The following is a 25,315-nucleotide window of genomic DNA, read 5'->3' as shown; positions in this document are numbered from 1 at the left end:
GAGAGACTCCTAACTCTGGGAAATGACTAAGGGGTGGTGGAAAGGGAGCTGGGCGGGGGGTTGGGGTGAGTGGGTGATGGGCACTGAGGGGGGCACCTGACGGGATGAGCACTCGGTGTTTATGCTATTGTTGGCATATCGAACTCCAATAAAAAATATATACCAAAAAAAAAAAAGAGGATCAGCAATTTAACTCTACATTCCTGAGACCCACATACAACAGGGTATACAGTAGACTACATTAGAGGAAAGGAAACCATTTTAATTAACCTAATATTTATAATGAGTAGTAAATATGCCTTTTTAAATGTTTTTTCTCTGGAAGGAGACATTAATATTTATTTGATTTCAGTTAAGCATCCCTGACCATTGCTACACAGAGAAATACTATCCCCTCTTACAAACATATTTGTTATTCACACTTCCTTCAAAGGAATGTAACACACAACCAAAATGATTTAGTGCCTTGCTTGCAAAACGTGCAGAAACATGAGAGATCAATACAGAATTGTCTTCCTATAAAGTAAAAAAGGACAAACTGCTCTAAATATGCCATCTTCAAACCCACTAGATAATGGCAACCTTATCTCCAACTGAATTCCCACCAACAGGGTATAGGATCTCCCACTTATTTATCTCGTTAACAACACATATTTTCAAACTTCATACAAATTGCTGATCTGATGCATATGAAATTCTTTATCATTTTAGTTTCCATTTCATTGTTTACTGGTGAGAAACAAAGTCAAGAAATAATTCCTAAGCACCTACTATATGCCAGATACTATTTTAATTGTTTGAGATATATAAATGAAAAAAAAAGGAAGGAAAACCACACATTATAGAGCTTATATTCTGACAAGGGCAAAAAACCCTTATTAATTAAGGAGATTATAGAGAATTTTGGGAGAGAACATATGTTATGGAAAAGAAAAAAATATGGGAAGCAGATTAAAATAAAGCATGTTGATTGACCATAGGATCTCCTATTTTGTGGTATGTTTGTTAATATTTTTCCCAAGTTCTCTAAGAACTGTTTGTTTTATTCTCATTTTATATATATTTTATTGATTCATTTTAACTATCAAAGTTTGCCCTAAACTTATTTTATTTCCATTTTGTATACAATGATTTTTGAAATTAGAAAAATTCATATCTTTATAAAATCACATTTATCAAATTTTTCAATATCTCTGGATTTCTGCTTTTAAGTAAACTTTTTCCCCATTTCTACAGGGGAGAATATATTTTCTTACAAATGATATTTTCTAAATTTAAGTATTAATTATTTTCCATTTGAAATTTGAGGGTAATATGTAATAACCAGATTAAAATTTACTTATTGGCAAACAGAAAACACATTAACCCTGAAACATTTGTTGATTCAAATGTTTTTTCCTCATTCACCTGATATGTCATCTCTGTTATGATTCAAGTTTCTATGTGAAAATTTATTTCTATGTCTCTACTCTGTTTCCTTGACATAGAAGACCTACCTTGTTCTTCTTTGAAGTCCAAACAGACAAGCCTTCAGAGTTGCAAGAGTGTTCCTGTTAAAATATGAGGGAAATCATGTCGTGCCTATGCTCAAAATACTCAAATGGCTCCCCATCACACTCAGCATAAAAACCAAATTCCATTCTAAGACTTGAAAGGTTCTAAGCTACCTCTCAGCTTCTGCCAGATCCCCATCACCTCTCTGAACTCACTTCCTGATAGCCTATACCTTGCTCACTTGGCTCTAGCCATGCTGGTATCCTCAGTGTTCCTTGAGCATGTCAGGCTTACTCTTGCCTTGCTGTCCCTCTACCTGGCATGCTCCTTCCCTGGAGAGCCACAGGGCCCATCTTCTCTCTACCTTCAGGTCTTTACTACTCAAAAGCCATGGTCTCAGTGAGGCCCTCCCTGGACTCTATCTATCCAATTTCAGCCTCCCACCTAGAATTCCAATCCCACATCATTTGCTTTATTTTTCCTTTCTTAACACTTATCCCTTTGAGAATACTTTACATTTCACCTACTGTGTCTTGGCTACTGTCTGTCTCCCACACTAAAATTAAAGCTCCACCATTGTTTTATCTGTTTATTTGGTTCATTACCATATCACCAGTACCCGTGCCTGAAGATTGCCTGGCAGAGAGCCCACCTAAAGTAAGTATTTGTGGGATAAAGATAAAGCAAATGAGTCAAAAAGCAAATGGGGTCAGCTTAAGCCAAAAGTAGAGCTAGGCAGTTTCCCCTGGGTCTAGCCCCAAAGCTACAAATGCAAATGCCTTCAGGGGACAACTGGGAATTGTATTAGAGTGAATCAGGCCAGCTGGGGACAGGCTAGTTTGAGAGAGCATTCAGTCTAAAATGGGCTGAGCTCTTCCTCAGACCCAGCTGCTTGTATCCTTGTTGGAATGTGGGCCCTAATCCTCGGTTTGGTTTGGTTTGGTTTGGTTTGGTTTGGTTTGGTTTGAGGTGGGCCAGAAATATGGATTTTTGTAATGTGAAATCTCCCAAGTGTTTAAGTATCTGATTTTAAAATAGAAAACAATAAAAGCACCGGGATCAAACAAAACATGGCAGCTGGCTGAAATCGGCCCATGGGTGGCCTGCAGGTGTTTTGCTAGACTAAATTTTCTGGTATATGAAAGAAAGAAAATGAATCCCTGCAAGGTGGGTTTGCCTTGTGTAATACTTCAGGCAAACAGTTTCAGGCCATGTTGTGCGAAGAGAATGAACTGGAATTACCACCTTTTTTGGGACTTCTGAAAGCTCCCTGCCAACAGCTACCCTCCTCACCCCACTGTGTATGGAGTTAGGGAAGCCTGGGCAGTGGGGTCACCTTAACTCTTCCTTTGAGGGCGGGGGTATATTTTAGTGAAGTGTGAAGTGGGGAGACCAGAGAGGGTCTTGAAGGGACCTTCCACAGCAGGACTGGGGAAGGGCAAGGAGGAGAAAAAGAGGACTTAAGCCCATGTGTTGGGGCACCGTATCTTTGAGGGACTTTATTGGGGTTATTGCACCCTCTCCCCACCAATGACTGTCCCTCTAGGTGGCATCATACAGTTGAAGGAGTTAGCCGACTGCCCCATGCCATCCATCTCACCTGGAAACAGAGTTGCACAAACTTCCATCACAGCTTCTCTGTGTGCTGGACTGGCCAGGATGTACCTGTGAAGGGTTGGTAGCTGCCAGATTTGTTGGGGGGATAGCCTGAATGGGGCTTCTGGAGGCAGCAGACCTCCATTCAGTGAAGCACTGGGTGGAGCCACCTGTGGTTTCAGGCAGCTGCTGAAAGAAGCATGGACTGCCTAGTACTCCCCATGTCCTGGAGAGAAACGTTAGGCTCAATCCTCTGATGCCCCTCCTCTATAGTGAGGCAAAGCACAGTCCAGTAGGAGAAAGAACAGCGAGGGGACTCCTGTACCTGTGTTCAGCAAGGTTCCATTTGTTTGGATAAAATATTTTCCAAATGCAAGGTGGCACATCTCTTAAGTCCTGAGCAGCCCCATGACCCAGTCTCCATAAGAACTATTTATCCAGTGTAAGGTAAATGAACCAAGACCTTCAGGTCCAAGATTCACTGTACCTGGGTCCTCTGGGAAAAGTGAGGAGGCTACTCACAGCCCCCTGCTCATGGGGTGTCAGGTCAGAGTGTTTAGGCTGAGCTTGGGGCTCTACTCAGCAGGTGCGGCATGAGCTCCCTGAAGTAAGAAAAGCCTTTTAGGTATACGGTTGGCCCTGCTTAACTCTTGAGTCATCCCTGTCAAAATGCCATTCTAGGGAACTTTCACTCCATTTGGTTCTCTGACAGCTGTCACATCCTTTCTGCACAGAGCCAGGGAGGAAAATATGGATACTGCCAGAAGTCCAACTTTTTCCTGGGCCTTCCCATTTCTCACGGGTCCCACTCCCCACACCTCCTTTTCTGTGTTCTCACTTCCTCTGTCAGTCTTTCTCCTTGGAATTCTTTCTTCCTCAGTGTTCCTCCCTTTCTGTCTCCTTACTCACGCATAGACCCTCCCTTTGAGTATCCTTTGCCCTCTCTCTTTGTGTCCCTCTCCACTCAAGGTATTCTGTCTGCTTTCCTCTAAGCCCTCGAAGCCCAAGATCTCATTCTCCCTCTGTTATTCTCCACCCCTTCTCAGTTGGGTGCCTCTCTCTTAGGTCATCCCTCCCTCAGAAGAGCCTCTCCATTTTGGGCCCTGCCCCCCCTCTTCCTTAAGGAGTCACCTTCCCTACTCCCTCTCCCCATGGCCCATCTCTAGTTCCTTCTCCTCCCCCCTCTCTAGACAGACCGGCTAAGTCCTATTCCATTTTTAGATGACTGATTATGATACTAGCTGAACTTTATTCACAGCCTGCATTTACAGCTGTCCCTTCCTTTCATGCCCCATCCACCAAACACACCCAATCTTTTCAACAACATGACAAAGTCCTTACACGCAGCATGTCATATCCACATAAATTTGTATTTTTTGGAACAAAACAACAGTTACGCTGGCAAAGATGTTGAATTAACAGGGACCCTTAAGCTTTCAATACACTGAAAAGCAACATTATTTTGCATGTCCACAAAGTATACATTTGTTTTCACAAATGTGGCAAGGTTTACCCTGACAGTTAGGACTTTTTCACCAAATCATAGACATAGATATGGAAATCATCATCAAACTTGATGAAATACACAGAGGGTTTGGCTTCCACTTGGTGAATGACCATGCCAATCCGTTTGGAGCCATCTTCTTTGGTATATTCCACATGTTTACCTATGAGGCCATCTACAACTCCTCCTGGCTCCCTCTCTGCTGGAGGAGACTCACTGGACTCTGGCATGATACGGAGGTCTCCTTCTTTGTAATCATCTAGAAGCTGGTACATGTACAAGACAGGATCTTTCTCATAGGTAATATAAAACCAGGCTTTCATGATAGGTGCTTGGGCTAAGACCATTCCCCTCCATTCATCCTTAGAACCGTGCTCACCCTCAAACATATGTTCCACAGCTTTACCAATTATGGTGTTTGCAAGGTTTGCATCACTGACTTGAGATGATGCCACCCTGTCGGAAAGAATTTTAAGAGACAAAACTCTTTCATCTCTGTGAAGTTCCAGTCCATAGACACAGTCAATTCCATCATATTTCACCAGATAAAGAGAGGGATTTATAGGCACCTGATCCAGAACGGTTCCTTTCCACTGGGTGATGGGCTCGTCACCTTCCTTCCATCCATGTGAAATTCTGCAGCCCACGATGTTCCTGCGGGACTGGGAGGAAGGTCTGCCCCTCTGTTTCTTTTGGGAGGCTTTTTTCTTCGTCATGTTTGCCGACCCAGTGGCCCGGCCCACAGCTGCCCTGGTTTGCTGCCCTTCGGCCTCTGGTGCGTTGGGGGTCTTCATGCCTGCAGGGGGAGGAGAGAAGACAAGAGAGAAACACTCAATATGATATAAGGTGAAGTTCTCCCAACTGCGACGTGTCTGTGTACCCAGCGCCAGAACCTAAATTTTCCCCATGGACCTGGCAGCAGTGCTGGAAATCCTGGCTGCGTGCCTGCCAAGTGCTCTCCCTCCTAGGTTCCTTTAGGCTGTGGGGAAGGGCGGCAGCGGCAGTGGTGCTGGCTGGGGTTAGGAACTCTGCAGGAGGCAGCAGGCTACCTCCTTGTTCAGAGCCCACTGCCTCCATCACCCGCCACGGGCGCCCACTCTCAATCCCCTGCAAAGCGCCTATCCTTCACCGCCTTTGACCCGCACGCACTCACTGTCGTGGACGCCCCAGCCTGCTGCCCATACGCCCCTTGTCTACCCACGATCGCTTTCCTGGCATCCAGCGCCCTCGCTTCCCCAGGCTCACCTTCAATTTCTTGCCTGGCTCCTAACGCCACCCTCCTTTCCTATTTCCCATCGCACTCCCCCACTCCAGCCTCAGCCGGCGCTTGCCCCCACCCCTTATCTCCCGCAGGAGCCCATCCCATCCCCCTTCTCCATCCTGGAGCCCACCAATGGCCTTGCCCTGCCTGGTGTCCACCGCCCCGGATCCCGGGCCTCACGTGCCCGAATCGGACACCTAGCTGCTGCCTCCGCGGTGAGCTTGTGTCGAAGGAGGATCAGCGGGAGACGAGCCGGGTGTTTGCACAGGCTGGGAGGGAAGGATCCGTAGGCGGGGAGCGCGTCTAGGAGGGTGGCGGGGTAGGCGAGGAGGATGGCGGCGGTATCCCCAGCTCTGAGCTTCGCGGGCCCCCCGCCTCCCTGTCGGCGGCGGCCCCTCTGCCACATCGGGCTCCCACCAGCTGCCGCCGTCGCCGCAGTCTCCTCCCTCTTCCCGTAGCGCAGCTTCCTGCCAGGAGTGAGGCCTCCCCTTCCTGCCAAAGACTGCTTGTTACTTCCCTCCCCCAACTCTTAAGCCCACTACCTTTGGCTAGGGAGTTGCACTTGTTCTCAGGTTTCGGGCGGTTTCCTAAAGGAGTCCCGGAGCCCTTAGCTACCCGCCCTTTCCTGATTACCCCTTCTCTCCCCTCCCTGTTTCTGGTCCTTTTTAGTTCCTGTGCTCACCACCAACTCCACCCTCTCAGTGCCCCTTGCCCCATTTGTTTTCCTCTTCCAGGATTTAGCGTTTTCTTCTTTCCAGGACCCCTATGTACTTATTCTTTATACATAGATCTGCTTTTTAAATAATTCACAAGGATGTCGTGGGAACAGAGAAATATGTTAGTTCTCAGTCTGCCATCTTTACCTAGCCTCTGTAATTTTTTTTTCTGACTGCTTATTCCTGAATTTACTTCTTAGAGAATTTTCTTTTTCTTTTCATTCTTTCTTTCTCTTCCTTTTTTCTTTTTTCTTTCTTCTTTTACCATATTGCAAATGAATTTTTTGCACGATGTTAACACTGTAAATTTCAGCAATTTGATGTGAAAAAAATAATCAAATGCAATTCATTCCAGCTCCCATTGGCCAGGACTCACAGCAAAAATATTAATACTCATTATTTCTTTTTGTCATTTTTCTAGGCTTTTACAAAACTGGGATAATTTTCCACAAGCAATTTCATGTCCTGTTTTTTTTTAAAAATTTTTTAAAAATTTATTTATTCATGAGAGACACACAGAGAGAGAGAGGCAGAGACACCTGCAAAAGGAGAAGCAGGCTCCATGCAGGGAGTCCAACAATGTGGGATTTGATCCCTGGTCTCCAGGATCACACCCTGGGCTGAAGGCAGCACTAAACCACTGAGCCACTTGGGCTGCCTGTCCTGTTCTTTTCTATATGGAGTAAGGATTCTCTCAAGACATTAGATATTTTTGAAACCATTATTTCTCTTGTTTATTCGAGAAATATTTATTGAGCACCTATTATATGTCTGGTCATCATTCTATAAAACTCAATTTTACAGTGACCGCAGTTAACTTTTCTCTCATTACTCTACATCTAGTACAATGTTTCCACCATAACTGGTAATATGATCTATTTATCCAAAAGGACACCTTTGGAAAAAAATAACTTTACAAAAATGAGGAAAGTAATGGTTTTACAATTCAGTGGAGAAAGATTGGGTATTCTTTAAGAGATGTGAAATAATTCTTTAAATATCTGGGGAAAACTTACACTAAATTTACTCCCATATCAAAGTTTATTTGTTAAAATTTAAAATGAAGAATAATAAAACACAAGAAAAAGCAAATGAACAAACCAGAGAGAGGTGAACAATATGAATATTTAATAGGTACTGAATCAAGTGAATAGTTGCTGAATCATTTGATGGGCTGCATGTTAACAGAATAAGCTTAAAACAATAAAATAATTCCTAAAAGGGAGAATAGGATCAATAAAAATCTTGACTCAACAATCAATGAGAAAGCATTAAAATATTAATGTCATTGAGCATGAAAAAAGAGTTTCACATGTAGTGCTGATGAAAATGAAAGTTCATACAATGTTTTTGGACAACTATTTGCAGATACACTTTCCTTTATGTAAGGGTTTATTTAGTTCTGATTAACCCTTACTCCTGGGATATTATGCCTGGCATCCCAACCAAAAGTGAAAGGGGTTTACCAGGGCTCTGGGCTCCAATTTCTGTATCCTTAGCTTCAACAAGTAGTCATAACGTCTTCTGAGCTCTAAGCCTTTTAGCAGTTCCTTCTAGAATGGATTAATTTCCCCAAGAGAAAAACATTCACCAAACTCACTGTTTCTCTCTTGAACCTCTTCTCCCCTATATCTTAGGTGGGTAATTATTTTCTCTATTCTTAGTTTTCAGTTGCCTTGGCAGTTTTAGTTTTTGCTATTTCATCCAGTTTCTGTTTCTTCAATGAATGTTTCTTGACTTACTGGTTCTTATCACTAAAATCCAAAGACCAATAGTTTATTATAAAATAGATGTGTTCAACCATGTATAATAGCTCTAAGCTGGAAATCACCCAAATGTCCATCAGCAGTAGACTGTATATGTTTTGGTATATTCATACAATGAGACTACAACCACATTTAACAACATGAATAAATCTTACAAGTATGTTGAAATGAAGACAACAAAAGGGCACACAGTTTTCTTTACAATTTATTTAAACTTCAAAAACAGTCAAACTAATCTATTGCCTTAGAAGTTAAAATAGCAGTTACTCTTGCAAAGGTATTTTCCAAACCTGATAACAATTCCCATTCCATCAGTAATTGATGAAAGAACACTTTTGTGGAGACATTTTTTGAATGAGTATATATGACAAGAAGGGTTCGTATAAATTCTGAGCAGCAAAATGTGTTGAATTGCAATATCATTTGGAATTGCAGCCTAGCATCCAATCACAGTTCTTCTGGTAATAGTGCCTTCATTTTCCTCTTTGGAACAACTTAAGTGTAAACTTCCAGAGCACTGAAATACCATTAGAGTGATTGTTTTAGGAGTAGGCACATAACCTAGTCAGAGACAATGAGGCACAATGGTATTTTGCAGTCTTCTGGATATGAGGTAGATGATCTTTTCCATTGGGCATAAGTGAACCTGAGAGGATATGAAGATCAAGTTGCTCTATTAATCATGTAAGCAGCACAGAGATCAGAGTCAAGATAAGCAAAAAAGGGAGATTGTTATCCTAGTGATCCCAAAGTTACTCTAAGCTAATCATGGTAATAGTCTTCCTGCAAGTGATTGATTTAGCATTTGGCATATGATCTAATCCTGGCCAATTAAATATAATAATATATCTTTTGCAGTGCTCTGAAAAAATTGTCTTTCCTCTTAAGAAACAAGAAATGATGTTTCCTTTTATTTTTTAGGATGCTGTTATTTATTTATTTATTTATTTATTTATTTATTTTACTTTCATTTTTTAAATAAATTTATTTTTTATTTGTGTTCAATTTGCCAACATATAGCATAACACTCAGTGCTCATCCCGTCAGTGCCCACCTCAGTGCCCGTCACCCAGTCACCCCCACCCCCCACCCACCTCCCCTTCTACCACCCCTAGTTCGTTTCCCAGAGTTAGGAGTCTTTCATGTTCTGTCTGCCTTTCTGATATTTCCCACTTATTTTTCTCCTTTCCCCTTTATTCCCTTTCACTATTTTTTATATTCCTCAAATGAATGAGACCATATAATGTTTGTTATATATAACTCTTGGAATCTCTGTAACCAGTTTGAGGGCAAAACTAGCATAATGAAGATAACAAAGGGGGAATGGGAATACTCTGAGCCCTTTGATCATTTGCTGCTGATAATACTGGAGTCCTACTTCTGACTCCAAATTATGAGAGAGAAAAAAATATATTTATTTATTTTTTTAAAGATTTTGTTGAGAGACATGGAGAGAGAGAGAGGCAGAGACACAGGCAGAGGAAAAAGTAGGCTCCATGTAGGGAGCCCCACGTGGGACTCGATCCTGGGTCTCCAGGATCACGCTGAAGGTGGCGCTAAACCGCTGAGCCACCCGGACTGCCCTTGTGTCTCCATCATATATAAAAATACATACACAAAAACAGCAAGCTTGATATAAGATTAAGTAAAATTTGAAGATAGAAGTTAAAACTTAGGAAGCTACTAATGTCTAACTCAACTTATTTGTTGAGAGATTGCAATCGAATTTATTTACCTACAAAATTACAATGTATAAAATTCACATATGCAAATTGTAAATTTATATACATATCACTATCACCATATTTTTAAAATAATTTGAAAACTATTTTTCCAACAGAAGCAAAATAATTCAAAAACTATTTTTTTGTCAGCCCGAAGTTTAATAATCTCCACAAGTTTGAGTCATAAATTTTCTGGCATGACAAATATTGATACAGCCTTTTTTTTTTTTTTTTTTACCCAAGCTTAAGTTTAAAATTCCCACCGTAAATAGTCCAAATTGAACCAGTCCAATTTACATATATAGGACAGCAAACAGAGATTGACATTTTAGAAAAGAAACTGAGTGTTGAAATACAGGTATTTAATTTTTTCATCATTAGTATTTTAAATTTTTCCTGAAAGCTTTTTTTTTTTTTTTTTTTTTTTTTTTTTTTTTTTTCCTGAAAGCTTTTACTTAAATATAACTAATTCCTTATAATGACATTTCCTCTTTTTGGTGGATGGCAAAAAGCTCTTTGAAGTACGTTTTACTTGATATATATATATAATCAACTACATATTTTTAGACAGGATAGATATGTTATTCACTTTGCTTCTACTAAAAAGGCTAGGGAATATAAAGATCCGAAAGATTCTATGAACCTGTAACTAAAAATAAACACTTTTTCATGGAAGTAGGTAGTTTTGTAGTGTACATTACTGAATTATTTATCTAATCAAATCTTGGATGGCTTAGGTGATGAATTAGCATAACCAAAGTAATTGTTTAGGGTGGTACTACATTATTCTGTGAAATGTAGTTGCATTTTCCATTTAATATTATTACTTTTGTACTTTTTTGTCAAATATGTGAACTCTGACCCCTGTTCTGAGTTCATTGTAGTAAAATCCTCTCAAGGATAAAAAATATTAGAAAGTCCTAACAGAACAGTATAAAATATATAGGCCCTTCAGTAATTATGCTATAATTCCGTTGGAAAAAGCAATTGTATTACAGGCTCAATTTTCAGATACTTGCTTTACCTTTCTTAAAAAAAAAGAAAACTATGCCTTTCAGCTAGGGTTTTTTGTTCTTGTATATATTCAAAAAGGACTAATATTTCCTGACATGGTTTTATTTTTGTTACTATATGTTGGCAAATAGAACTCCAATAAAAATATACAAAAAATAATTTTTTAAAAGTAATTTTTAGTCATCTCAACTTTTAACTTTGGCTTGATAATACGTTTTAACTAGCCGCTATTTATATATATTACTGACATTTTTTTTCTTTGCATCATTTGGCATAAAGGAGTTGGACTTTTGTAGAATTAAATATATGCTGTTTTAATTCTCAAAGCCCACATTACACACAAAGGCATGGAGGATAAAATGTAAAGATAGTCAAGGAAGCCAATAAGCATATAGGCCACTTCTCATGATATGACTCCAATCACAGCCACCTATTTAGTATGGTTTTATAACACTGGTCCTGCATACATTTCGTATATCTTCCATGAACTCAACATCAGTGTTGTCCGTGGGATATCCAAGAAAACCATTGAGAATAATTTTAAAACTAAGGTTTGTCAGATACAATTGAGCTTTGGAGGATCACAAACCATTGTAACAGGTAAGATTTTTTTTCACCTCCCATACAAGGGATCAATTTTCTCTCTGTTTGGAAGCAATACCATTCTAGTTGAGAATGCTGGTCTAGGGATTGCAGGGTAAAACAAGAATATTGGATTGGATATCAACTGTAATAGGAAGCCTTTGGAGAGTCTTAAGTTTTAAATATAATTTCATTTACATGTTTAAAAGATCACTGCCAATTAATTGGAGAATTGAAGGAAAGGCAAGGAGACCTTAGTTCCCTACTCCCAATTTAATCAGGGGTAAGGACTTACCTTCTATTAATATATTAAAATACAAATATATTTGTATTAGTAGAATTATATACTATATATAATATGTATTATATATATCCAAGAAAACATAAATATAAACCTAAATAAACCTAAAATATTAATACATAATGTTAATAATTATAGGATTAATTATATAAGTCTATAATATCTACATAATCATGTTGTTATATATTAATATAATTATATACTTATTAATATGTAATACTTATTCTACATATTATATACTATATATAATATAATACATGCATTATTGTATTAATAATTATATAATTATAGAATAATTATATTAATAAAATAATGCATTACATAATGCATATATTATATTATATATGTTATTATATTGTTAACTAATTATATGTTAATATATTATAGAATTTATATAATATAATAAATGTTTATGTTTTATATAATAAATTATATATTTATACATTATAAATGTATTAGTATATTATCTAAATATATAATATAAATATATGAATAAAATATAAAATAAAATATTTTAAATATTTTTAAAATTATTAAATAATAAGAAATTTAATGTGTTTTTAAAATCAATTTGAGAGGCTTCTGAGATAAACTGTGAACTGCCTATTTCATTCGTTAAAGGAGCAACAGCAGATATTGAAGAATAGCCCTCTTAAAATGTGGGTATGACTTCTCTTGATTTCCCTATAATCCTCATATCTCCATCACCAAGGGAAAGAACTGTGCCACTGGTTGTCCAAAGGAGTGCCTAATTAACCCCTGACTTAAAGAGATTGAAGTGTGGATAGAGAAATACTTTTTCATTAAAATCACTTTAAAATGATAGCTAAAATATGACAGATCACCTATTTAATATATTGCTGAGCTTTAAAGAGTGTCAGGAAAATCCCCAGGGACCAACAATGAACAGAGAACAGAAAGCAGAAACAGTAAACACATGACCCGATGCTTTGGCAGGTTGGAGGGAAAAGGGCATTGCCTCCATAATTAAAAATTGTTATATATTAACAAGTATATAATTATATTAATATATAACAAATAACATGATTATGTTTTTTAAATATTTAATATTTTAAATATTATTCCCGTAAATTATAATCCATTGAAAATTATGTTCAGCATGTTGTACAATATGTTAACTGCACAAAGATAAGAAATTGTGGGCAAAATGTTTGAAAGGGTTCAAAATCTACAAACTTCCAATTATAAAATAAGTTATGGGGATGTAGTATGCACAGTGTATTGCATTGCATATCTAAAAATTGCTAAGAGAGTAGATCTTAAAAGTTCTCATCGCAAGGAAAAAAATTGTAACTATGTGTGATCATTTCACAATATATACAAATATCAAATTACTAATTTGTATACCTGAAATTAATATAATGTGTCAGTGATGTACTTCAATAAGCATTTTTTTAAAAAGACAATTCATTTTCATTCTTCTACCAAGTCTATGTATAATAGTTGTCAAATAGGACCCTCATTCCCCTGGCCTCATATCTCCCAATGACTTCTTTAATTGGTGTTTGTTAGGAGTTGGACATGTAAGAAACCTTTTTTTTTAAAGATTTATTTTTATTTATTTATGATAGACAGAGAGAGAGAGAGAGAGAGGCAGAGGGAGAAGCAGGCTCCATGCCGGGAGCCCAATGCGGGACTCGATCCCGGGACTCCAGGATCGCGCCCTGGGCCAAAGGCAGGCGCTAAATCGCTGAGCCACCCAGGGATACCCTGTAAGAAACCTTTTGAGTTGTCTCTTGGATTTATCTTTTTTAGGCAGAAGATGTACTCCAATTTATACTCAAACACATAATAAGCTTTGCAGGCCATGGGCACCTGTCTATCAGAGAGGCCGCAGCTATCCAGTTCTGCCTGTGACTAGGTAAAGTATGAGGAAGTCCTTGTGGCCTCATGGCTAAACATCCAGCTTTTATCAATTATAAAGGAGATACTTTAACCTCCATTTGTGTAATTATTGTGCTTGTCCTCAAATGGTTACAAATTTACAAAAAGAAAAAGGATTTTATTTATCAGTATTCTGAAATATCAACCAAAACATTATGTTGAGCTGTGGCACAATTTTAATATGAGAGTGAAGGAATAACCTTTATGGGCATACCAGGACATTGCATCACTTCTCTAATATAATTACAGGAAATGGGTTATTAGGAAATGCATTGTCATCTCTAAGACAGGAAGACTATTGGGATTCCAAAGTGGTACTTTGCAATTGTTTCCAATAATGACCTAGGGGAAAGGGTTGGGAGACTCTGATCATATCTCTTTAACATTAATACATAAAAAAAAAAACAAGACTGACTGTGTGATCCCATCACTAATAATAAATCACTAATACCATACCACCTCCATTTTAAACTTCTACTCAGAAAGGACAAGATCACTTGGGCCTGTGAAATAGGGAATGAGATGTGACCTAGGCAATGAACTTTGAATAATTCTATATAAGTATAGGTCTCTGTCCATTACTCAGACACAGTACTAGTTCAAGACCTGTCTAAATCCTGCCTGCTTTTGAACAGCCAATTATCCTATACTATCTATTAAATCCTATACTAGCTATTTTAAATCCATGACAAAATGTTTGGGTACCTGCTGCCCATTACCATGATAGCATCCTTTAGTTCTCACTTGTTTTCAACAGAAGAACTAGCAAGGAGGTAAAGCTGAGAATAAAAATTTACATAAGATTTTGTGGTCAGTTTCTCATTCTCCAGGAGGTCATTACATCAGCATCATACACACAACCTGAGGCAGTAAGAGCCCAAATGCTTCATTTATTGTTTCTCGAGATGTTATTTGACTCAAGGGTATCAGAAAATATGTAATCTTGTGTTGTCATGGACCCCACCTCTATTTCTCTTCAAACAGATATCTTCTCTAAGAAAAAAATTATACAGGTTATGCTTCAAAATGTATCCAGAAAACTGTGTGGAGGTTCCTCAAAGAGTTAAAAATAGATCTGCCCTAAGACCCAGCAATTGCACTGCTGGGGATTTACCCCAAAGATACAGATGGAATGAAATGCCGGGACACCTGCACCCCGATGTTTCTAGCAGCAATGTCCACACTAGCCAAACTGTGAAAGGAGCCTCGGTGTCCATCGAAAGATGAATGGATAAAGGAGATGTGGTTTATGTATACAATGGAATATTACTCAGCCATTAGAAACCACAAATACCCACCATTTGCTTCGACGTGGATGGAACTGGAGGATATTATGCTGAGTGAAGTAAGTCAATTGGAGAAGGACAAACCTTATATGGTCTCATTCATTTGGGGAATATAAAAAATAGTGAAAAGGAATAAAGGGGAAAGGAGAGAAAATGAGTGGGAAATATCAGAGAGGATGACAGAACATGAGAGACTCCTAACTCTGGGAAATGACTAAGGGGTGGTGGAAAGGGAGCTGGGCGGGGGGTTGGGGTGAGTGGGTGATGGGCACTGAGGGGGGCACCTGACGGGATGAGCACTCGGTGTTTATGCTATTGTTGGCATATCGAACTCCAATAAAAAATATATACCAAAAAAAAAAAGAGGATCAGCAATTTAACTCTACATTCCTGAGACCCACATACAACAGGGTATACAGTAGACTACATTAGAGGAAAGGAAACCATTTTAATTAACCTAATATTTATAATGAGTAGTAAATATGCCTTTTTAAATGTTTTTTCTCTGGAAGGAGACATTAATATTTATTTGATTTCAGTTAAGCATCCCTGACCATTGCTACACAGAGAAATACTATCCCCTCTTACAAACATATTTGTTATTCACACTTCCTTCAAAGGAATGTAACACACAACCAAAATGATTTAGTGCCTTGCTTGCAAAACGTGCAGAAACATGAGAGATCAATACAGAATTGTCTTCCTATAAAGTAAAAAAGGACAAACTGCTCTAAATATGCCATCTTCAAACCCACTAGATAATGGCAACCTTATCTCCAACTGAATTCCCACCAACAGGGTATAGGATCTCCCACTTATTTATCTCGTTAACAACACATATTTTCAAACTTCATACAAATTGCTGATCTGATGCATATGAAATTCTTTATCATTTTAGTTTCCATTTCATTGTTTACTGGTGAGAAACAAAGTCAAGAAATAATTCCTAAGCACCTACTATATGCCAGATACTATTTTAATTGTTTGAGATATATAAATGAAAAAAAAAGGAAGGAAAACCACACATTATAGAGCTTATATTCTGACAAGGGCAAAAAACCCTTATTAATTAAGGAGATTATAGAGAATTTTGGGAGAGAACATATGTTATGGAAAAGAAAAAAATATGGGAAGCAGATTAAAATAAAGCATGTTGATTGACCATAGGATCTCCTATTTTGTGGTATGTTTGTTAATATTTTTCCCAAGTTCTCTAAGAACTGTTTGTTTTATTCTCATTTTATATATATTTTATTGATTCATTTTAACTATCAAAGTTTGCCCTAAACTTATTTTATTTCCATTTTGTATACAATGATTTTTGAAATTAGAAAAATTCATATCTTTATAAAATCACATTTATCAAATTTTTCAATATCTCTGGATTTCTGCTTTTAAGTAAACTTTTTCCCCATTTCTACAGGGGAGAATATATTTTCTTACAAATGATATTTTCTAAATTTAAGTATTAATTATTTTCCATTTGAAATTTGAGGGTAATATGTAATAACCAGATTAAAATTTACTTATTGGCAAACAGAAAACACATTAACCCTGAAACATTTGTTGATTCAAATGTTTTTTCCTCATTCACCTGATATGTCATCTCTGTTATGATTCAAGTTTCTATGTGAAAATTTATTTCTATGTCTCTACTCTGTTTCCTTGACATAGAAGACCTACCTTGTTCTTCTTTGAAGTCCAAACAGACAAGCCTTCAGAGTTGCAAGAGTGTTCCTGTTAAAATATGAGGGAAATCATGTCGTGCCTATGCTCAAAATACTCAAATGGCTCCCCATCACACTCAGCATAAAAACCAAATTCCATTCTAAGACTTGAAAGGTTCTAAGCTACCTCTCAGCTTCTGCCAGATCCCCATCACCTCTCTGAACTCACTTCCTGATAGCCTATACCTTGCTCACTTGGCTCTAGCCATGCTGGTATCCTCAGTGTTCCTTGAGCATGTCAGGCTTACTCTTGCCTTGCTGTCCCTCTACCTGGCATGCTCCTTCCCTGGAGAGCCACAGGGCCCATCTTCTCTCTACCTTCAGGTCTTTACTACTCAAAAGCCATGGTCTCAGTGAGGCCCTCCCTGGACTCTATCTATCCAATTTCAGCCTCCCACCTAGAATTCCAATCCCACATCATTTGCTTTATTTTTCCTTTCTTAACACTTATCCCTTTGAGAATACTTTACATTTCACCTACTGTGTCTTGGCTACTGTCTGTCTCCCACACTAAAATTAAAGCTCCACCATTGTTTTATCTGTTTATTTGGTTCATTACCATATCACCAGTACCCGTGCCTGAAGATTGCCTGGCAGAGAGCCCACCTAAAGTAAGTATTTGTGGGATAAAGATAAAGCAAATGAGTCAAAAAGCAAATGGGGTCAGCTTAAGCCAAAAGTAGAGCTAGGCAGTTTCCCCTGGGTCTAGCCCCAAAGCTACAAATGCAAATGCCTTCAGGGGACAACTGGGAATTGTATTAGAGTGAATCAGGCCAGCTGGGGACAGGCTAGTTTGAGAGAGCATTCAGTCTAAAATGGGCTGAGCTCTTCCTCAGACCCAGCTGCTTGTATCCTTGTTGGAATGTGGGCCCTAATCCTCGGTTTGGTTTGGTTTGGTTTGGTTTGGTTTGGTTTGGTTTGAGGTGGGCCAGAAATATGGATTTTTGTAATGTGAAATCTCCCAAGTGTTTAAGTATCTGATTTTAAAATAGAAAACAATAAAAGCACCGGGATCAAACAAAACATGGCAGCTGGCTGAAATCGGCCCATGGGTGGCCTGCAGGTGTTTTGCTAGACTAAATTTTCTGGTATATGAAAGAAAGAAAATGAATCCCTGCAAGGTGGGTTTGCCTTGTGTAATACTTCAGGCAAACAGTTTCAGGCCATGTTGTGCGAAGAGAATGAACTGGAATTACCACCTTTTTTGGGACTTCTGAAAGCTCCCTGCCAACAGCTACCCTCCTCACCCCACTGTGTATGGAGTTAGGGAAGCCTGGGCAGTGGGGTCACCTTAACTCTTCCTTTGAGGGCGGGGGTATATTTTAGTGAAGTGTGAAGTGGGGAGACCAGAGAGGGTCTTGAAGGGACCTTCCACAGCAGGACTGGGGAAGGGCAAGGAGGAGAAAAAGAGGACTTAAGCCCATGTGTTGGGGCACCGTATCTTTGAGGGACTTTATTGGGGTTATTGCACCCTCTCCCCACCAATGACTGTCCCTCTAGGTGGCATCATACAGTTGAAGGAGTTAGCCGACTGCCCCATGCCATCCATCTCACCTGGAAACAGAGTTGCACAAACTTCCATCACAGCTTCTCTGTGTGCTGGACTGGCCAGGATGTACCTGTGAAGGGTTGGTAGCTGCCAGATTTGTTGGGGGGATAGCCTGAATGGGGCTTCTGGAGGCAGCAGACCTCCATTCAGTGAAGCACTGGGTGGAGCCACCTGTGGTTTCAGGCAGCTGCTGAAAGAAGCATGGACTGCCTAGTACTCCCCATGTCCTGGAGAGAAACGTTAGGCTCAATCCTCTGATGCCCCTCCTCTATAGTGAGGCAAAGCACAGTCCAGTAGGAGAAAGAACAGCGAGGGGACTCCTGTACCTGTGTTCAGCAAGGTTCCATTTGTTTGGATAAAATATTTTCCAAATGCAAGGTGGCACATCTCTTAAGTCCTGAGCAGCCCCATGACCCAGTCTCCATAAGAACTATTTATCCAGTGTAAGGTAAATGAACCAAGACCTTCAGGTCCAAGATTCACTGTACCTGGGTCCTCTGGGAAAAGTGAGGAGGCTACTCACAGCCCCCTGCTCATGGGGTGTCAGGTCAGAGTGTTTAGGCTGAGCTTGGGGCTCTACTCAGCAGGTGCGGCATGAGCTCCCTGAAGTAAGAAAAGCCTTTTAGGTATACGGTTGGCCCTGCTTAACTCTTGAGTCATCCCTGTCAAAATGCCATTCTAGGGAACTTTCACTCCATTTGGTTCTCTGACAGCTGTCACATCCTTTCTGCACAGAGCCAGGGAGGAAAATATGGATACTGCCAGAAGTCCAACTTTTTCCTGGGCCTTCCCATTTCTCACGGGTCCCACTCCCCACACCTCCTTTTCTGTGTTCTCACTTCCTCTGTCAGTCTTTCTCCTTGGAATTCTTTCTTCCTCAGTGTTCCTCCCTTTCTGTCTCCTTACTCACGCATAGACCCTCCCTTTGAGTATCCTTTGCCCTCTCTCTTTGTGTCCCTCTCCACTCAAGGTATTCTGTCTGCTTTCCTCTAAGCCCTCGAAGCCCAAGATCTCATTCTCCCTCTGTTATTCTCCACCCCTTCTCAGTTGGGTGCCTCTCTCTTAGGTCATCCCTCCCTCAGAAGAGCCTCTCCATTTTGGGCCCTGCCCCCCCTCTTCCTTAAGGAGTCACCTTCCCTACTCCCTCTCCCCATGGCCCATCTCTAGTTCCTTCTCCTCCCCCCTCTCTAGACAGACCGGCTAAGTCCTATTCCATTTTTAGATGACTGATTATGATACTAGCTGAACTTTATTCACAGCCTGCATTTACAGCTGTCCCTTCCTTTCATGCCCCATCCACCAAACACACCCAATCTTTTCAACAACATGACAAAGTCCTTACACGCAGCATGTCATATCCACATAAATTTGTATTTTTTGGAACAAAACAACAGTTACGCTGGCAAAGATGTTGAATTAACAGGGACCCTTAAGCTTTCAATACACTGAAAAGCAACATTATTTTGCATGTCCACAAAGTATACATTTGTTTTCACAAATGTGGCAAGGTTTACCCTGACAGTTAGGACTTTTTCACCAAATCATAGACATAGATATGGAAATCATCATCAAACTTGATGAAATACACAGAGGGTTTGGCTTCCACTTGGTGAATGACCATGCCAATCCGTTTGGAGCCATCTTCTTTGGTATATTCCACATGTTTACCTATGAGGCCATCTACAACTCCTCCTGGCTCCCTCTCTGCTGGAGGAGACTCACTGGACTCTGGCATGATACGGAGGTCTCCTTCTTTGTAATCATCTAGAAGCTGGTACATGTACAAGACAGGATCTTTCTCATAGGTAATATAAAACCAGGCTTTCATGATAGGTGCTTGGGCTAAGACCATTCCCCTCCATTCATCCTTAGAACCGTGCTCACCCTCAAACATATGTTCCACAGCTTTACCAATTATGGTGTTTGCAAGGTTTGCATCACTGACTTGAGATGATGCCACCCTGTCGGAAAGAATTTTAAGAGACAAAACTCTTTCATCTCTGTGAAGTTCCAGTCCATAGACACAGTCAATTCCATCATATTTCACCAGATAAAGAGAGGGATTTATAGGCACCTGATCCAGAACGGTTCCTTTCCACTGGGTGATGGGCTCGTCACCTTCCTTCCATCCATGTGAAATTCTGCAGCCCACGATGTTCCTGCGGGACTGGGAGGAAGGTCTGCCCCTCTGTTTCTTTTGGGAGGCTTTTTTCTTCGTCATGTTTGCCGACCCAGTGGCCCGGCCCACAGCTGCCCTGGTTTGCTGCCCTTCGGCCTCTGGTGCGTTGGGGGTCTTCATGCCTGCAGGGGGAGGAGAGAAGACAAGAGAGAAACACTCAATATGATATAAGGTGAAGTTCTCCCAACTGCGACGTGTCTGTGTACCCAGCGCCAGAACCTAAATTTTCCCCATGGACCTGGCAGCAGTGCTGGAAATCCTGGCTGCGTGCCTGCCAAGTGCTCTCCCTCCTAGGTTCCTTTAGGCTGTGGGGAAGGGCGGCAGCGGCAGTGGTGCTGGCTGGGGTTAGGAACTCTGCAGGAGGCAGCAGGCTACCTCCTTGTTCAGAGCCCACTGCCTCCATCACCCGCCACGGGCGCCCACTCTCAATCCCCTGCAAAGCGCCTATCCTTCACCGCCTTTGACCCGCACGCACTCACTGTCGTGGACGCCCCAGCCTGCTGCCCATACGCCCCTTGTCTACCCACGATCGCTTTCCTGGCATCCAGCGCCCTCGCTTCCCCAGGCTCACCTTCAATTTCTTGCCTGGCTCCTAACGCCACCCTCCTTTCCTATTTCCCATCGCACTCCCCCACTCCAGCCTCAGCCGGCGCTTGCCCCCACCCCTTATCTCCCGCAGGAGCCCATCCCATCCCCCTTCTCCATCCTGGAGCCCACCAATGGCCTTGCCCTGCCTGGTGTCCACCGCCCCGGATCCCGGGCCTCACGTGCCCGAATCGGACACCTAGCTGCTGCCTCCGCGGTGAGCTTGTGTCGAAGGAGGATCAGCGGGAGACGAGCCGGGTGTTTGCACAGGCTGGGAGGGAAGGATCCGTAGGCGGGGAGCGCGTCTAGGAGGGTGGCGGGGTAGGCGAGGAGGATGGCGGCGGTATCCCCAGCTCTGAGCTTCGCGGGCCCCCCGCCTCCCTGTCGGCGGCGGCCCCTCTGCCACATCGCGCTCCCACCAGCTGCCGCCGCCGCCGCAGTCTCCTCCCTCTTTCCGTATAGGAGTAGACTTTCAGTTTCCTGTAGTTAAAGAGGCCTCCCCTTCCTGCTAAATACTAGGCTACCAGCCTCTCAGTCCTGAATCAACTCCTGGTTTGCTCCTTCTGTTTCCAAATTAGGATCCTTGGTATCTGTAGGTTTTCCTTTCCTCTCCCTTTGTACCCCCAGCATCTCAGACTCTAGCTCCACCTCTAATCTACCCTGCTGGAGTGACTTTTCTTTTTTCAAGTATTTTGCACACTTTTTTTTTTACACACAAATTGACCAAGAAACGCCTCACCCAAAACACATATGAATATAGAAATCCTTTATATTTGTACAATATACATATTTACTCTCTATATATACACACGTCTTATGTATTTACAGATAATCATATGCCCAGACACATAACCCCAAATACACACCTCTCCAATCACTCAACACACAGACATAATATTTTGTATACACATACACAGAAATACATATACTAAGAGTTTTTCCAAAATAGGTTAAGTGTCTTAGTTTTGGTGATCTTTTAAAAAAAAATTTTTTTTTGGAGTTCAATTTGCCAACATATAGCATGACACTTAGTGCTCATCCCTCCAAATGCTCCCCTCAGATCTTGCTTTGGAGAAATAGTGTCTTAAACTGAGGGAGTACTCTTGAATGCGATTGCAATTAGTAACAATGTTAGCTAGTTTTGCATAGAGTGGCATCAATTTTGCTTCTTTTTTGTATCCTTCTTTGTTGTGTATAGATTTTTCAACAATATTTTATAATTCTGTAAAATATAAATATTATGGTGCTATATCTGTTTGGATGTTATCAGTTACTTTCTAGTGGAATGCAATTTTGGGGGCTTTGGTGGCTCAGTTGATTAAGTATCTGCCTTCAGCTCAGGTCATGATCTGGGGATCCTGGGATCAAGCCCAGGGTTGGGCTCCCTGCTCAGCTGGGAGTTTGCTTCTCTCTCTCTTTTGCCCCTCCCCACTTGTGTTCTCTCTGTCTTCCAAATAAATAAAAACTTTTAAAAATGAGGAAAGTGATCTCAGTCTGATTCAAAATAAATGTTATTTACTGGTTCATTATTTGAAAAATCTGATAGGTATCAGATTAGGGTTAATCTATGTGGTCAGTTTTGTGAGCTGAATTGTGTCCCCTTCAAATTCATGTTTTTGTCCTTGCCCCTAGTACTTCAGAATGTGAATGTATTTAGAGGTAGGGCCTTTAAAGCAATAATTAAAGTTAATAATGGCATCACATGGGTTGGCTTTAATCCAATATAATTGGTGTCTTTATAAAAAGAGGATATTAGAACACAGACACACATGGAAGAAAGACCATGCAGAGACAGAGGGAGAAAATCACCATTTACAAGCCAAGGATAGAAGCTTTAAATCTTGGACTTGGATACCTTGGTCCTGGTTTTATAACTTCTAGAACTGAGAGAAAATAATTTGCACTATTTAAGCCACTGCATCTTTGTTACTTTTTTATGGCAGTCCTAATAAATGAATATACTCAGTAATGACATCCAAGCTGGTTTTGTTGTGTCTTCTCTTTTCTTTCTGATTTTTGTTTCACCTTGAAGCTTATGTTACAATATGGCTGTCAACAACTTTGGCAGTTATATACTCCCTTATTATTATGCAGTGACAGAAGGAACCTATACAACAACTTCTAATCAAAATTTTGCTTTATTTTGATTGGGACCAGTATAGATCCTTTGCCTGTTTTTGTAATATGGACAAAAATAATGTCATGCTCACTCAATCTTAAATTAAGTGTATATTCTTTTTTGAAAAACAGTCACATTAACAAAGTGTATCTATTTGAATAATTGGCTTATACTAATCAAGTGGTACCCCTAAAGTTGGAGGTGTGGTTAATCCCACCAAAATGGCATGGGTACTCCACAATTAAAGAAGATTGAAGTGGATACTGATTAGGTTATCAACAATGTCTAAGCAATTCCAGGTTATTGTGTTTCTCTGATTCTGTTCCTAGATATGCCACTGCCAATTAATTTCAGATTTCTTTGGCTAGCTCATAATAATTTACACTCTCAAAATTTTTATTTCTAAATTCTTTCAACTTATGGGTATATTTACACCATTCCTTGTGACATATGTTGTCTTTGGACTTCATTTATAAAAAATCTTTCACAGAAATTTGGACCAGCTTCCTACAGTTAACCTTTCACATTTTAATATTTTTATTTATTTATTCATAAGAGACAGAGAGAGAGAGACAGAGACACAGGCTGAGGGAGAAGCACGCTCCATGCAGAGAGCCTGATGTGGGACTGGATTCCGGGTCTCCAGGATCATGCCCTGGGCCGAAGGCAGCACTAAACCACCAGCCACCACTGATAGGCTGCCCTATCCTTTCACATTTTGATTTTGAATTTTCTGACTCTGTAATGGTAAAGTAGGATTAGATTAGTATATTAAATGTCCCAGGATATCAAAGCTCTCATTGTGCATAGAAACCAGCAAGAATCTTCTATCTTGAAACAGTTTTCTGACCTTATGTTGACAGTCACTGTCTTTAAAGGGAATCTGGAATAACTAGCGGGTCTTAACTTCTGTACCTTCTTGGGAATTAAGGGAAAGTGAGGATAATTTGACAATAAGCCCATTGGGTACTTGCACGAAGGACTTTGATATTGTCTTAGAAAGTATTTTTCCTGGTACCACTGCACGTAAAAACTATGCAGTGTGCAAGAATGACTCCTTAAATGCCACTGAGGGACAAACCTTCCCAACTGTTTCTACTTATTCCACCTTGTGTCTTCTCCAAACTACACAGGTTTTAAGAGCAGATATATTTCTCATATACTATTTTCTCTTTAGTATTGACTTTCCTTATCCTTTTCTCAAACTGACCCCACAACTTGCCATTTGCCCTTGAGATCCCATTGCACACAAGTTTTGGGCTTCCTGTCCTCCTTTAAACAGTTATTACACCCCAGAGTCACCTAGAAATTTTCAGAACTCCACAGCACTCTATATATTTTCCATATGTTAACTCAACCATACATCTATTAAGAAATTCCAGTTAAGTTCCTCAAGCTGAATATGTATAATGGCATTTGAATGGAATTGTGATATAAACTCAATCTGGAAGAAAGCAAGAACTATTCCAAATCTACGGTTTTTGGTCACTGGACTAGCATTCTACTTCTAAAGCACATTATTTTTAGGGGAAACAATTACAATTATCTTTAAGAAAGAGAGAAGGTTGTTGATACTCACTACTATCTCTCTTATGGCTTTGCCATACCATATTGAGTACCTCAGATTCCTTGGTTCATTTCACTGGTAAATAAGGGCATATTCTCACTATGACACTGGTGAAGTTGTCCATCTAAAGACTGACTCAAGGGATGCCTGGGTGGCTCAGGGGTGAGTATCTGCTTTTGGTAAGGGCGTGATCCTGGGGTCCCGGGATTAAGTCCCATATCAGGCTTCCTGCATGGAGCCTGCTTCTCCCTCTGCCTGTGTCTCTGCCTCTCTCTGTGTGTCTCTTGTAAATCAATAAATCAATCAATCAATAAATAAATCTTTTTAAAAAGTGGTAAAGAAGTTAAAAAATAAAATAAAGACTGACTCAAGCTGGAATTACTGGCGGGGATGTGATAATTGTACAGCCCATTCAAAAGTTTCATTGGAGGAATGTGTAG

The 25,315-nt window shown here is 40.3% G+C and overlaps 2 protein-coding genes across 13 annotated transcripts; both read right to left on the bottom strand.

The window, feature by feature from the left end:
* Positions 1–4,441: 4,441 nt before the first annotated feature.
* Positions 4,442–6,323, bottom strand: SPIN2B (spindlin family member 2B). Of its 6 annotated transcripts, none has more exons than XM_077890336.1 (2): positions 6,003–6,323; positions 4,442–5,390 (listed from the first exon to the last, which is right to left on the bottom strand). In XM_077890336.1, exons 1-2 carry the CDS (start codon positions 6,259–6,261, stop codon positions 4,612–4,614), a joined length of 1,038 nt encoding a protein of 345 aa, XP_077746462.1. In that variant the 5' UTR covers positions 6,262–6,323; the 3' UTR covers positions 4,442–4,611. The 6 variants fall into 6 exon arrangements, with proteins under 6 accessions (XP_077746462.1, XP_077746466.1, XP_077746464.1 ...); XM_077890340.1 differs by having other exon boundaries at positions 6,053–6,193; XM_077890338.1 differs by having other exon boundaries at positions 6,040–6,177.
* Positions 6,324–8,529: 2,206 nt separating this feature from the next.
* Positions 8,530–21,761, bottom strand: LOC144309115 (spindlin-2). Of its 7 annotated transcripts, XM_077890261.1 has the most exons (5): positions 21,339–21,761; positions 20,500–20,726; positions 18,431–18,495; positions 16,833–16,886; positions 8,530–8,983 (listed from the first exon to the last, which is right to left on the bottom strand). In XM_077890261.1, the coding sequence occupies exons 1-5, from the start codon at positions 21,595–21,597 to the stop codon at positions 8,899–8,901; spliced, it is 690 nt and encodes a 229-aa protein (XP_077746387.1). In that variant the 5' UTR covers positions 21,598–21,761; the 3' UTR covers positions 8,530–8,898. The 7 variants fall into 7 exon arrangements, with proteins under 7 accessions (XP_077746387.1, XP_077746380.1, XP_077746384.1 ...); XM_077890254.1 differs by lacking the exons at positions 8,530–8,983; positions 16,833–16,886; positions 18,431–18,495 and having other exon boundaries at positions 19,778–20,726; positions 21,339–21,684; XM_077890258.1 differs by lacking the exons at positions 8,530–8,983; positions 16,833–16,886; positions 18,431–18,495 and having other exon boundaries at positions 19,778–20,726; positions 21,389–21,529.
* Between the last annotated feature and the right edge of the window lie 3,554 nt (positions 21,762–25,315).

This window comes from Canis aureus, chromosome X (assembly GCF_053574225.1).
Source record: "Canis aureus isolate CA01 chromosome X, VMU_Caureus_v.1.0, whole genome shotgun sequence".
Classification (NCBI taxonomy): Eukaryota; Metazoa; Chordata; class Mammalia; order Carnivora; family Canidae; genus Canis; species Canis aureus.
This window is presented reverse-complemented; position numbering and strand designations above follow the sequence as displayed.

What these genes read in the sequence shown, in the direction of transcription:
- SPIN2B (XM_077890336.1), bottom strand. Translation starts at nt 6,261, where the DNA reads ATGTGGCAGAGGGGCCGCCGCCGACAGGGAGGCGGGGGGCCCGCGAAG. An exon ending in TCCGGGGCGGTGGACACCAG is followed by an intron (nt 5,391 to 6,002) that starts GCAGGGCAAGGC and finishes CTCCCCCTGCAG; the next exon opens with GCATGAAGACCCCCAACGCA.
- LOC144309115 (XM_077890254.1), bottom strand. Translation starts at nt 21,597, where the DNA reads ATGTGGCAGAGGGGCCGCCGCCGACAGGGAGGCGGGGGGCCCGCGAAG. An exon ending in TCCGGGGCGGTGGACACCAG is followed by an intron (nt 20,727 to 21,338) that starts GCAGGGCAAGGC and finishes CTCCCCCTGCAG; the next exon opens with GCATGAAGACCCCCAACGCA.